The 13,492-nt window shown below is 46.8% G+C and overlaps 1 protein-coding gene across 5 annotated transcripts in view; it reads left to right on the forward strand.

The window, feature by feature from the left end:
- The window catches only part of COMP (cartilage oligomeric matrix protein), a 37,615-nt gene extending 24,360 nt beyond the window's left edge, over nucleotides 1–13,255 (forward strand). For all 5 annotated transcript variants that reach the window (XM_087769553.1, XM_087769552.1, XM_087769550.1 and 2 more), the window contains 17 exons: nucleotides 1,510–1,561; nucleotides 3,735–3,907; nucleotides 5,181–5,318; nucleotides 6,130–6,207; nucleotides 6,353–6,511; nucleotides 7,063–7,167; nucleotides 7,350–7,457; nucleotides 7,921–8,080; nucleotides 9,323–9,441; nucleotides 9,886–9,938; nucleotides 10,375–10,568; nucleotides 10,955–11,133; nucleotides 11,356–11,404; nucleotides 11,648–11,844; nucleotides 11,988–12,160; nucleotides 12,322–12,461; nucleotides 12,640–13,255. In XM_087769553.1, coding sequence (XP_087625679.1) covers nucleotides 1,510–1,561; nucleotides 3,735–3,907; nucleotides 5,181–5,318; nucleotides 6,130–6,207; nucleotides 6,353–6,511; nucleotides 7,063–7,167; nucleotides 7,350–7,457; nucleotides 7,921–8,080; nucleotides 9,323–9,441; nucleotides 9,886–9,938; nucleotides 10,375–10,568; nucleotides 10,955–11,133; nucleotides 11,356–11,404; nucleotides 11,648–11,844; nucleotides 11,988–12,160; nucleotides 12,322–12,461; nucleotides 12,640–12,686 — 2,124 coding nt within the window. In that variant the 3' untranslated portion in view covers nucleotides 12,687–13,255. The remainder of the gene's footprint in view (nucleotides 1–1,509; nucleotides 1,562–3,734; nucleotides 3,908–5,180; nucleotides 5,319–6,129; nucleotides 6,208–6,352; nucleotides 6,512–7,062; nucleotides 7,168–7,349; nucleotides 7,458–7,920; nucleotides 8,081–9,322; nucleotides 9,442–9,885; nucleotides 9,939–10,374; nucleotides 10,569–10,954; nucleotides 11,134–11,355; nucleotides 11,405–11,647; nucleotides 11,845–11,987; nucleotides 12,161–12,321; nucleotides 12,462–12,639) is intronic.
- The last annotated feature ends 237 nt before the right edge of the window (nucleotides 13,256–13,492 follow it).

Here is a 13,492-nt window from a genome sequence, read left to right on the forward strand (position 1 = left end):
ATCTGCAAAAACATCTGTTGCATTGAGTTACTCTCACATTTCAGGCTGCTGCATAAATACCCAGTGTTTACTAGGAATCAGGTCAGACATGGTTCCTGGCAGCCTCGAGCAATGATTTCCAGTGTTCCCTTCCAGCTTAGCACTGCTTCTCCATACAGGTTTTCTATTTGTTCTTTCTCTCGCTCTTGCCACCTACTTTTTTTTTTTTTTTTATCCATGGCCTTTTTCTCAACAGCGCTTTCAAGAAAACTCTTCCTCAGATGACAAACTTGCATATACCACTGGAGAGCCAAGGTGGCAGTTCATAATTTCTTCATCTGTGCAAAGATTTTCTAAAACTTACTTTTCCTTGAGTCAGCATCTTGGGATGTTGGCAATAAGGATGGCAAAAGGCAGAACAATAAAAGGCCAGATCTGCTCTCCTGAGCCAAAGGCTGAAGGATTCTTGGCACAAAGGAACCACCAATACTCATTAGCAGGGCTCCCAATTCTCCGCTCTGCTCTGTGTTACCCTCTTCTAATGGGAGATGTTCTGGGGATTTGGGTTAGATCTATCTCTGCATTAACCATTCAAAATACATCACCCCAGGCCGTGTTGGAGGGAAGAGGGAACCTAACATAGAATGAAAGCTTGCTCTTATACCTGGGAGCTGGGAGAGGGACATGAGTAGAAGCTTTTGTTAAAGTGAAATGACTCAATCATGGAAACATGAAGTCCACAGGGTGTGGAAGGGGGGTCCTGAGCATCGGTTGTAGCTAGCCAGTAAAGCTTTTGCAGGAGAGAATTCTGCTAGGATTGCTAAGATGTTAGAGAGTCACATAAATGTTAGCTCGAGACTGAAATGCTTACTTGTGCCTGTCCCATATTCCTTTCTTCACCAAAGGAACGGCATCTTTGCGCTGCCGATGCTACAGATTCTCTCTTTACTGAAGCGAGCCTCAAGGAATAGGAGCCTAGAGGAGATCAGAGGAGGTCTGGAGGGAGGAGCTTTCCTGAATAGATTCTAAATATCCTCGTGGCAAGGGCATTAGAGCCAAAGAATGGCCTAAGCAATGTCAGAGATTATTCATATATCTGCAAAAATGGCTCACAGGGGAACCTCCTCCTGACTTCACCTATGCAGTACCTGGACTGCAGATGAAGCAGACCTCTCTAGGACTGCTAGCTCAGCACTTTCTCGAGCAGAAGACCCAAATAAAGTAGATATCTCTTTCTTTATGGCACTTGTTTCTGTGTATCCAAGTCAAGTGTTTCCTGCATCTGTGATAGAATAGTATTATCAAGCTAGCCTGTAGAAACACTACAGTAGGGAGTAACTTACGGCAGGGAATACAAGCCACCTCAGTTTTCATAAAGTCTGCAACATAGACTTTGGGGTAAGAGTTAATTTGTTTGTAAGTAGCTGTGCAGTCTCAGAGAGACACTCTGTTTTCTGGCAGTGGGGCTGTTAGTTCGCGTGGGAACAAAATTCAGCCTTTGGGTAACTGATGGTTCTTGTTTTCTTCTAGATTAAGGAGATAACATTCCTGAAGAATACAGTCATGGAGTGTGATGCCTGTGGTGAGTTACTGAGCTGAGTCCTATGTTCGACTGCCTCCTCCAAGTCCTTCATACCTTTGTGTCCAAACAAGTAGTAAAATGCCACCTGTGACCATCTCCCCAAAGGAAATAGCTTGTTTCACAACTATCCCGAGTGTCACAGGGTAATGCTCAATATTAGTGATGCTTTTTTTTCCCCCACAACATTCTGCATGAACGGACCAGTGTTCCACGCTGTTCTCGTGGTTCAATGGCAGCTGAAGCTATTGCCCCTTTCCTGAGCGTGGGGTGCAGAAGTAGCCTTAAAAAGCTCATCTTTCCTTCCAGCAAAGCCCCAGCATTCGCTTACTTCCACTGTTTCTGAAAGAAGCTTTGTTAGTGGTTTTGTGGCATACCATGCTGTACTTCTCAGGGTAGCGTCATTCTAGTGCGGAAAGCTGCCCAGCCGCGTCTCCTAATAACCCAGCCCGACATGGCCGATGTCGGAATTGCCTGGGAACGCACACTGGGTATCCTGTGGGATACAGCTGGCTACTCCTGAGCTACAAGTGGAAGAGAACATCACCCCCAAGAGGCATTGCTCTGCTATTCCTTTCATCCTAGTGCTGCCACCATCCAAGCAAAGAGGTTGTTTACAGAGGATTCAGGAAACGGGGTCATAAATTTTCCCATATAAATCTTGCCCTCTGCTCCCCAATAAATGTTTTTTTCTAGGTAGGAACTTACTTCCAGTGTATGTGGCTTTCAGAAAGCATGGTTCTTGGAGATGCTCTGTTATTTGCCAGTACACTGGAAGGGTAGAGCAGTAACCATTTCTGCATTTGGAGAGATTGTACTTCTGCTGGAAAAGAGATTAGCCAAAGCTTTTGGGACCTGCAGTACAGAAATGCATTCATCCACAGCAATTGTTTTAATAATGTGCTCATAAAACTGTCCTGAACTTTCTCTCTTTTACTTGATTTCTGCCTTCACCACTTGCTATTCTGCTTTATATGAATTCTTCTCCTGTACTTCTTACTGTAGAATTTGGGCCTCTTTTAGTCATGCATTGAACAACGTGACTCACAGCAGTTGTGTGCTTCTCTCATTATTTCTCAGAAAGAGAAGTGTGAAGAGAAGAGGCCTTGTTTTTAGTGAAGACTTTGCTGGTGGTGGTGGTCGAGTGTTGGGTTTTGTTTTGTTTCAGGTTTTTTATGTTGGGCTTTTAAGGAGGAGAAAGCAGAAGCAAAAAGCATCCTTGCCACTTAGAGCAGTGGGTGTGGGAGACTTGTGACAAATCTAGTTTCTGGGAAAGTTTATTCACAGTCTTGAACTGGCCTTCAGTGAAGTTCTGCGTCCCATACAGATTAATTTTGCAAGTTCTCTTGTGCTGTGGGTCAAGTTATGGGTATAAGGACAAAAACCTGACATTTGGCTGAAAACTTTAAGGGAAGCTGGTGTGCAGCGGTGTGGGGACAGGCTTGATGTGCTTCTGAATAGGACTGCAGTACCATTTTATGTGGCTTAGAATTTCCTACACATCACAGTACTTCATGCTTAGGTAGACCATATTGCTGTATTCCAGCCTAGAAGTGATGAATGTCCAAATAACAGCTTGATTTCTCATCTGCCAGGATGACGTGAGGTTTCCTAGCCTTGTGGAGACAACAGGTAGCATGTTATGCATAGCGGTATGGCGTGAGCCTGATGTGAGTGTGCTCCTGCTACACACCAAGCTGACCTGTTTAACATGCCTGCCTTCTACAGCGGAGATTTTGGCTGACAGCCCTCCACAATGCTTCCTAGATTTAAGCCTGTGTGGGTTCTGCTTTAGCCAAGTGTCTGAGTCCATACCACCAGTGCGGTGTACTTACGGAGAAACCAGGGAGAGAACTGATCTCTGTGGAACTCCAAAAGCACGGGCATTACACCAACAAGGAGGGTGGCGCAACAAGAGTTTTGGACGGGGAGCTAAGACTTCTGGGGTTTCTTATTTATTTTTTGTCTGCTCTGACTCAGAAATCTGTCAAGCTGCTGCTTCTGGCTTCATTTTTCTCCATTTACAAAATCGAGCTACAACTGCTCAACCTTCAGAAAGGATGCAAGGAAACGTCCTGTGTATGAAGCACACTGATGTCTTCTGAGACGATGGGACCACCTGATGATAGTCTCTGGCAGTGACAGCTCTGTTCTTAACGTTCCTCTTGTTCTCTAGGCATGCACACCGAGGCGACAGGCCCTGTCATCACCGTGACGCAGTTTAACAGATGCCTCCCAAATCCCTGCTTCCCTGGAGTGGCCTGCACTGAGACCAGCACTGGCTTCCGCTGCGGACCCTGTCCCCCCGGTTATTCAGGCAATGGGTCCCAGTGCACAGATATCAATGAGGTAAAAACCAAGTAGGACAGGCTGGAAGTTACAAAACTGGCTCGCTTTTCTTGGAGTGCTGTGGGTTTGTCTTGTGGTTGTAAAGAAAAGTCTTGCAATTCCCCTAGGAGCTGCAGTTCAACAGAAACATGATTTCACTGCGAGGAAGTCTGTATCTCAGCCTCCCTTAAGCTCTGTTCCATGTTGGCTTTATATCCAGCCTAGCTAGACAGTTCTTTCTAAAAGATACATAGGCTCAAACAAAATAAATCTTTTGGTTTGTACCACACAGGAAGGTGAGTTTGGAAGACCAGAACAGTCCCTTTTGGTCTTAGAATCTTCTGAGCTAATGGCTGATGAGTTGTTAGAGATAAGATTTATTATGTGTGGAATAGAATCAAATGCTTCCCGAATAGTCCTTTATACAATAAATCTTACCACACTACTCGTATCGCTTTACTTCTGCCTTTAAATCAAACCTTGCTAGGCAGATACTGTTTAATTTATTTTGCTTTAGAAAGTGTGGCATTCCATCAAGTTTACTCTCTGTGTGTATGTAAAGCTTTACTCAACCATTAATTTTGCATGTCCGTAAGGCTCCTTAGTTCTGTGGTTCCCAAACCGTAGTCCTACGCTCCCCGATTAGTCCACCAAGCAACTGAACGTGTCTTGCAAAGCCATACCACCTCTGCAGCGTTTCAGTTTAAAAACCTGCTGAAGTTAAGAGTCGATGAGGGATTTTGAGATTGATGATAATCTGTTAGTCACCAAAACGTGGGAACCACTGTATTAATGTAATGCATCTGCCAGAACAGAGCGTAAGAATGTAGTGAAAATAATAAAGTGTTGGAGAAAATAAAGCAAGCATTAATAGCAACTTTGGAAAGACAATTGCTTCCCAGAGTAGTAAACAAACAACTGCTCTTGTCTTTCAAAACCAGTGTAAGAAATTATCCCGTTCTCTGGATTCAGAGACTGCCAGGAAGGAAAGTGTGAAGTGAAGCCAGCTCTTTGCCTGGGCAATTGATGTCACCTAAGAAGAATTAGTCCTGAAAGTTGATTTGTTTTACTTGTCTGCACATACTGGGACTTGGGAGAACAACTGAGATGGGGAAGCTGCATTTTCCACTTGCAAGGAAAGCCAGGAACTTCTATGCATTTTTGGTTTAGTCTTTAAAAATAGAAGTACAATAGCTGGATCTCACCCAGCAGGGCTTGCTTTGAGAGCTGCCTTCCCAGCCTGCCTTGAGCAAGCCTGCCTCACCGTTCTGCACCACCTCTTTCTTGTTTACAGTGCAACGCAAACCCCTGCTTCCCGAAGGTCCAGTGCATTAACACCACCCCTGGCTTCCGCTGTGATCCCTGCCCTCCCGGCTTCACGGGGCAAATGGTCGAAGGAGTTGGACTAGCTTATGCCAGGGCCAACAAACAGGTAAGGCCCAGAAACTATTCTGTCTCCTTCAGAAGCCATTAACTCTTTCCCCTCTGTAATTGTAATTCGAAGGTCTTGGAGCCCTCAAAGAAATGGGAGGGAAATACGAGACAACTGCATTGTATTGGTGGGAAGACTGATGCAGTCAGAGGAGAGACTTGCCAAGGATGTCCTAGCACATCAAAGCAAAGCAGCCTCCACGCCAAGACCTTACCTCTGCTGAATTTATACTGGACAGAATGTTATGTCTCTGACACCTTGGTGGCTGTGAAGCCAGCCTGGGGCTGGCTTCATACTAGGCTTCATACTGGGACACAGAGGAGTTGATGCAGCTACTGGCCCCCCTGCTTCCCTGACAGCTATAGACAGACTAAAGTAAAAAAAAAAAAACAAACCACCTCGTCTTAGTAGGGTTTATAAGAATATATTGCCAAAAGCAGGAATGGCATGTGCCTTGTGTTATTTAGAGAGCTGCTAGCTGGTCATAGGACGCAGTCTCTGACCTTCTTGCTCCATTGACTCTCTTCTATCCTTTTACAGTAAGGAGATACTCTGACAGCTCAGCTCAGAGCTAAGCTATTTTGCCAGGCTAAAATCTCTGGTGACTCTGTAGAGGGTGAACAGCTTGCCTGGGGTCAGGAGTATTGCTGGGATCTGGCTGAAGCTTGTCTGAAGGAAAACTTTGAGCTGTGGGTCCTAGTAAGGTGTGTCAGGGGCTTTGCTTCTGCATCTAGTGATGCCCTAATTCTGTAATCTCATGTGGTATCTGCTTAGGAGTGAAGTTAATGTCTGTTTTGTTCTTCCTGGGCAGGTTTGTACTGACATCAATGAATGCGAGACAGGTGCCGCCAGAAATTGTGTCCCAAATTCCATCTGCATCAATACACGGGTAAGTATTACTGGAAAGCCTCGCGTGGATCTCTCTTCCCCAGGCTCTGGGGCCTCTGTTAGCTGTGGCAATCCAGCTGCTGAGGAAGGTTTCAGCAAAGGTTTGCCGGGACTCATAGTTAATTCCCCATTGCTTTTTCTTGTAGGGATCCTACAAGTGCGGGGCTTGTAAACCTGGCTTTGTTGGGGATCAAGTCACTGGCTGCAAGAGCCAAACAGTGAGACGCTGCCCTAATGGTGAAATTAGCCCATGCCACGAGAAAGCACAGTGCATCGTGGAGCGCGACGGGTCCATCTCCTGCGTGGTAAGGTCCAAACCTCCCTGCGACTGGGGTCTGCTCGCTCCGGCTTCCCTTGCACTCAGCTTGCTCTCCTGGGTCTGCCACTGCCCTCTCCTGGAGAGCATGCCTTCCTGGCACAGACCTGCTCTCCTTAACACCTGAGCTACGGCAATCTCTCAGTGCTCTCTGGAGAAGTGGACTGCTCCTGGCACCTCAGATCCACTGTTGTTTGTTTGTTTGTTTGGGTTTTTTTTTGCCTGAAGCGCTACAAATTTGTCAGTCATGGAACATTACATGCAGCTGAGCAGGAACAAGCACCGTTCAGCAACCTGCTGGAGCCCAGAAGTTTTGCTGCTGCATCTGTCTTTATGATCTCAGGAACAAGCACAGAGAGCTTGTATCTGAGTTATTTAAAATGCTATTTACAGCATAACTGTTTCTTCCAGACAGTATTTTTCCTGTAGAGCATTGTGTACCTGGATTTGCCATGTTTTGTAAAGCGTTCAATTTTTGGAGGCATATGGCCATCAGGGGACTCACCGGCAGCCTCATTTTGTTTATCTGCTGTCTTCCAGTGCCTCGTGGGGTGGGCAGGGAACGGCTATGTCTGTGGGAAGGATACGGACATCGATGGAGTCCCTGATGAGAAGCAACGCTGCTCTGACAAAAAATGCCGCAAGGTAAGATGCAGTTGTCTTGTGTTTTGCTGGAAACGGTGTATCAGAGGAATGCTAACCAGAACTGGGCAATTCTGATTTGAGGGCAGGCCTCGGGTGCTGGCGAGACCCTGCCCAGCCTTCAGAACCCAGGCTAAATGACATGCACAGCTTGCTAGCGGGCCCTTTGTTGCTTTTCCTTTCAGGATAACTGCGTGACTGTCCCCAACTCCGGCCAGGAGGATGCAGACAGGGATGGAATTGGAGATGCTTGTGACGATGATGCTGACGGAGATGGGATATTAAATGCTGAGGTTTGAATTCTAATGCTTAAGCCCTGACATACCTAAATGTACCCAGAGGTCCTGCGAAGCAACTGCTTACACCTTTAATGTGAATTTAGAGAACCTGCAGGTCACAGCATGCAATGTTTCCTTTTAATCTGGATGGTCTGAAGACTCTAAAAACAAGCAGACAGGAGGGAACATCGTAGCACGGAAGGGACTTTACAAGTCATGGTCACCTGAGAGTTAGGGTGTCTCTCTCTCTCTCTTGCACATGTGGTCAGGCACTGGTTGGAGATATTTTCAGGTGCTACTGGTATTCCTGGAACAGGCAGTGACTGGGCTGAAGAGAGGAAACGCAGACTGGCTGCAGAGAGGCTGCTGGGCTTCTCAGCGCAGCTGGTCGCATACCTCAGAGCTTTTGTCTTTCTTACTCCTCAGTGGGTTGCTCAGTGCCAAACATTTCCCCTCAGCCAGTCCCTCTCTCCCGCAGGACAACTGCGTGTACACACGCAACGCAGACCAGCGCAACGTAGACAAGGATAACTTTGGTGATGCCTGCGACAACTGTCGCCAAGTGAAGAACAATGATCAACGGGACATTGATGGCGATGGGAAGGGAGATGAGTGTGACGACGACATGGACGGAGATGGTAAGAGCAGCTGAAGAGCATCCTCAGAGGTATACTGAGCTACGAACCAGAAAGCTGTTCAGCACACAGCTAGAGATCTTCACGGCAGGTACCAGCCTTCAGAGGCTTGAGCTCTGCAGGAGCAGAACTAATTTCTGATGGGATGAAGCACAGCTCAGTTCCTAAGATGCCAAGATGAGCAGTCAAGCTAGCATCCTTCACAGTTCAGCTCTTGCAGGGTTTAAAGATCTATCTTCAGGATGGTGCTAACAGTTTTTATGAGCACTTATTGTGCACAGTCACGTCAAATCTGTGTCAGACTTAAGAAAGAAAGATGTACCATGCAAACTGATCTCAGTCCAGACAAGGACACTACTTTGTGCTGCAGTTTAAACTTAGGAAGAAGTACGGGAACGTCCAAGTTGTTAGCAGCTACTGGCTCAAGGCAGTATGTGTCAGGGCTGTCTGCTGGGGGGGAAAAACCTGGCTGGCTTTAGAAACAGTCTGTGTGCTAATGATGCTGTATTTGCACAAAGCCTGCTTTCAAAAGCCAGAAATCACAACTGCTGCTGGCTTGAGACATACATATTTATTTACAGAGTATTTCCAGTGCATCTAGTGCTGTTTGGGTCTGGCTACGTCCTGCCAAGTAGCTCCCTGCTGGCACGATTTGCTGGTGTAGTAGGTAAATGCAGAGAAGTGGGAAGTGAAGTCATACAGGTTGCCAGTTAGATTGTTCCTGTCCTGTCTCGGGCCTTGAAAAGGCACTGTCTAAATCCTCCATGTCAAATAGCCAAGATTAACCTTGACTTATTTTATAATTATATAGACGTCTACTTTAGAGGAAAAAGACTCTGTCATGGTTTAGGGAACCGCAGACAGTTTCATCTTCATCCTCTTGGCCACTCCTGCACAGATAGGATGCCAGTTCGGAGACAGGGTCTTCAGTTCTTTACCTTTCTCTAAGGAATGCAGTTAAGGCCCTTTCCTCTCAGGTTCACGTGCAATAGCATGCTCAGACATCAATCGTGATGCAGCCTGGAGTACGTTTTAACATCAGTTGCTGCTGATCTCTCCTATCCTCAATAGCTGCTAGGATGTAACTTCGAGTGTGTAAAATGTACACAAAAATTGAAATTGTTGCTTTGCTACAGGAGTTCAACTGTCCTAGATTTTTGCCATCTCTTACATCCAAAAGAGATCTTGCTGCATAGACCTTCATAGCCCTGTTGCCTTGATGGGTCCGCTTTGTGTGTTTTACAGGGATCAAAAACCAAATGGACAACTGTAAAAGAGTTCCTAACCCTGATCAAAAAGACAGTGATGGTGATGGAGTAGGAGATGTGTGTGACAGCTGCCCAACAATCAGTAACCCAGACCAGGTAAGTAAGCACTCCCAATTTTGCAGTCGTACAGGTTCATTTTTCTCACTCCCGACAGTGCTCGTGTCATCTGCCTAAGGTGTGCGTACCTGGTAACTCACCAGGATTACCACCTGCAAATTTTAGCTGCCATCCTGCAGTACAAAAGCACAGCCCCTCGAGATCAAACGTCCTGGGGTACAGAAGAATAAGTGAGGGAGGAAGTGTTGCACTCTGGACTTCTCTCTTCCTACCCTGCTCATCTGTGTTCAGAAATAGTGCTGCTTGAATTCATCAGGGCAACTCGTAAATCCTGCAGAAGGAACTCTCCCACCGTTGTCAGCTCTGTTTTCAATCAGAACGATCACGGCACTGAGGCTAACAAACATCTCTCTGTTCTCTTTATTGCCTAATCCTCCTCTTGATCTATGGAAAGTTTACATTATTATTGCTTTATTTTACTAGAAAGATACTGATCATGATCTAGTGGGAGATGTCTGTGACACCAACCAGGACAGGTGAGAGCTTGCTGCAAAAATTATACTTAGGTTGCATGAAATCTTGGGGATGGAGGGGAAAAAAGGCATGCGTTGGCAGCTCGGTGACAACCTGGCTTGGCCTCATCCGATAAAAAGACAGAGGTTAAAGGAGGTGGAGTTTTCTTCAGACCTCAGACAAACTTGCCAGTGGAAGTATGGCCCAAAGGCGAGCGGACCTAAGCTTGCTGACAGCAGCTCGCTTGTCACTAGCTACCACTCTCAGATTTGTTTGTACGCTACAGCTGGAATATTTCTGATCTACTGTTGGTGTAACTTACAGCTTAAGACTGTATAAGGTGAAAGTCACCAACTTCTGCTGTTCTGGTCGAGGATCCCAGCTCCTAGAAAGGCGTTGCATGCTTATTTCAAAAGCACATGTCAGTGGATAACCTTTACCTGTCATTTTCTCCACCAGCGATGGGGATGGCCACCAAGATACACGGGATAACTGCCCATCGGTGCCGAACAGCTCCCAGGTGGACACAGACAACGACGGGCTGGGAGATGAATGCGATGACGACGACGACAACGATGGGATTCCAGATGAGAAACCTCCAGGCCCCGACAACTGTCGGCTTGTCCCTAACCCTGGCCAAGAAGACTCAGATGGTAAGCGAAATGGATGCGCGTTAGCCCTGCATGGGGGGGTCTCCCGTTCCTGGTGGCCAGCGCGTATCGGTTTGACCTCTAGAGACAGTCCTGCGTCAAATAACCCTGACATCAGGATCGTATCTGGGAAAAGTTCTTCCAGAAGTGTCTACAATTTGAGGTGTTTCTTCTGTTCACAGCATCTCTGCAAACGAGAGAAGCCTCAGGGTTTCTTTGCAACTGAGTTAAAGGAAGAGCGTACCAGTGCTCCGAACACCTCTTAACCTTGCGTAGACATGGCTACCTTTAACTGTGCTAGCCGAAAGCTAGCTGGGTAAACCCGAGGTGCAAGGGGCAGGAGAAATTAATGAGCGCTTGTTACTCCTTTTCTTCTGTCGTGCTCTCAGGTGATGGTGTGGGAAACCTTTGTGAAGATGACTTTGACAGAGACATGGTGATTGACAGAATTGATGTGTGCCCAGAGAACGCAGAAGTGACACTAACCGATTTCAGGGCTTTCCAGACGGTTGTATTGGACCCTGAGGGTGATGCACAGATTGACCCCAACTGGATTGTCCTCAACCAGGTAGGAGCCTGCTCCAGAATGGGCTAGCGAGGCGGGCGGGAGCAAGCCTGTACCAAGCTGGATGCAGTTTTCATTAAAAGATGCTGCAGGCTTAACGGTACGGTTCAACAACGTCCTAATCCTAGAGCCTCACCCTTGGCGTACCTCTCCCCCGATCACTTAACAGCAGTAAAGTTTGTACGTTTGGAACTACGCTAACGAGGCAACATTCATCTTTCTCAGGGCATGGAAATTGTCCAGACCATGAACAGCGATCCTGGCCTGGCTGTAGGTGAGGCACTTATTTTTGTCCTGTTGGAAAACTATCGCTCATTAACCGTGTACTTCTCAGTGCAGCTTTTACAAGTATTTCAGACACAACTTAATGATTCCATCCACCTCCTGGGAAAATATTTTCTGTAGTAGGCAGTCTTCAGATTTGGCTTAGCAAAATCCACCTCCATCTGAATCGGGAAAGAAATGGATCTACATTTTGTTGTAGAATACAGAGTCTTTGTTTTCCTACCCATTACAGGTTACACGGCCTTCAATGGAGTGGACTTTGAGGGCACGTTCCATGTCAACACTGCCACAGATGACGATTATGCTGGCTTCATATTTGGCTACCAGGACAGTTCCAGCTTTTATGTGGTCATGTGGAAGCAGATGGAGCAGACGTACTGGCAGGCAAACCCCTTCCGAGCAGTAGCAGAACCTGGAATTCAACTGAAGGTAAAGCCACCGCTGAAAAAGAATTCCGTAGTGGATTTTTGCCTTTTTCTCAGCTGTGCTGCTTGGACACGTACAGTGGGGCAAGCAGCTACGGTCCATCAGTCCGTTATCCACACGTTTTACCAGTCTCTTCTCTGTCTTAGGCAGTGAAGTCTAAAACAGGCCCAGGTGAGTATCTCCGCAATTCCCTCTGGCACACCGGAGACACCACAGACCAGGTCAAACTGCTGTGGAAAGACCCTCGCAATTCTGGCTGGAAGGACAAGACGTCTTACCGCTGGTTCCTGCAGCATCGGCCCCAAGTCGGATACATCAGGTAAGGGGCTCACGGCTTCCTTTGCGTGGCTGAGTGGAAGCCCAGCACCAACCAAGCGTCTCTGTGCTAAAGAGGAGGGAGGTGCCTCTGACTGAGGAACAATTTCTACAAGGCCCTGTCAGTCTCGCGTTCACGTCCGACACGTGCTTATTCTCTCCTAGAGCTCGCTTCTATGAAGGCCCCGAAGTCGTAGCAGACACTGGAGTTGTCCTTGATACAACTATGCGAGGAGGGCGCCTGGGAGTCTTCTGCTTCTCCCAGGAGAACATCATTTGGTCGAACCTCCGTTATCGCTGCAACGGTGAGTTGGTTTTGAAAGTCAAATACAGACATTTTTGCCATTTTGCTTCCAAGACGTTAATTTGGTCTCGGCTAGCCTACACACACAACTGTAACGGGATGTCACGCAGTAGCTTATTCTGGTTTTCATTTCTGGTTCTACTTCTAATCTGTATTTGCTTTAATCTCATCCTCCTCAGACACCATTCCAGAGGACTATGAAACATTTAGAGTTCAGCAAGACTAACCTCCGATTTCAACGCCTGTCCAGCAAAACTTGCTTTAAAAAACGGGCTCAGCCGCCCCACTATTGCCGCTGGTATACTGTATAAAGAACTGTAATACCGTACCACTGCACTCTGCACAGCACCAAGTGTCCATGCATTATCTGGCAGCTTTTCTACAACAGCAACTTTCTTTAAATGCTACGAAAACCTATCGATCGGAAGGGCAGAGGTGTAGACAGCAAGTGTGAGCAGAGGCCTGGGCTGCTGTAAACACTAGTTCTCTACGCTCCATGGGAAGAGATGTGCTGAGAAGCCACCTGCAGCAGCTGGAATTGTTTGAGTAAGTTTAGCATGGATGATTCCCGGGAATCTCCTCCCTACTCACAGGCTCTCAAGTGTGAATGTTGTTCTCCTTTTCAAGGCCTACTGCAAAGCAAGCCCAGCACTAGTCTGAAAAGGACACAGAGAGCAGCCTAGGTACAAGTTGCTCACAAAACATTAAAAAAAGCACTTTAAGGAGAGTATCTTTGTTCTGGAATGTTGGATAATAAATACTCTGGAATGCTGGATAATAAATAATAGACTTCTCCTTGGTCGCATGCATGTTGCTTTTTCCTCTTCTGAAACTCTTCCGATACAGATGTGTAACAGAGAAACCCTCAAAAGCTGAAAGCAGTGGTACCGCTAGAGCCCTCAGCCGAATCAGTAATTCCGTTAGCAGTACAGGACTGCCCTGCCTGCTCCGTGGGAGCGGCAGTCAGTGTTAGAACGCTAAATGAAAGCTTTACGCTTGATTTGTCTTACGACACCATGCCGGGACGCTCAC

Source organism: Nipponia nippon, unplaced genomic scaffold (assembly GCF_047370975.1).
Source record: "Nipponia nippon isolate SJK-2023a ecotype South Korea unplaced genomic scaffold, ASM4737097v1 scaffold_31, whole genome shotgun sequence".
Lineage (NCBI taxonomy): Eukaryota > Metazoa > Chordata > Aves > Pelecaniformes > Threskiornithidae > Nipponia > Nipponia nippon.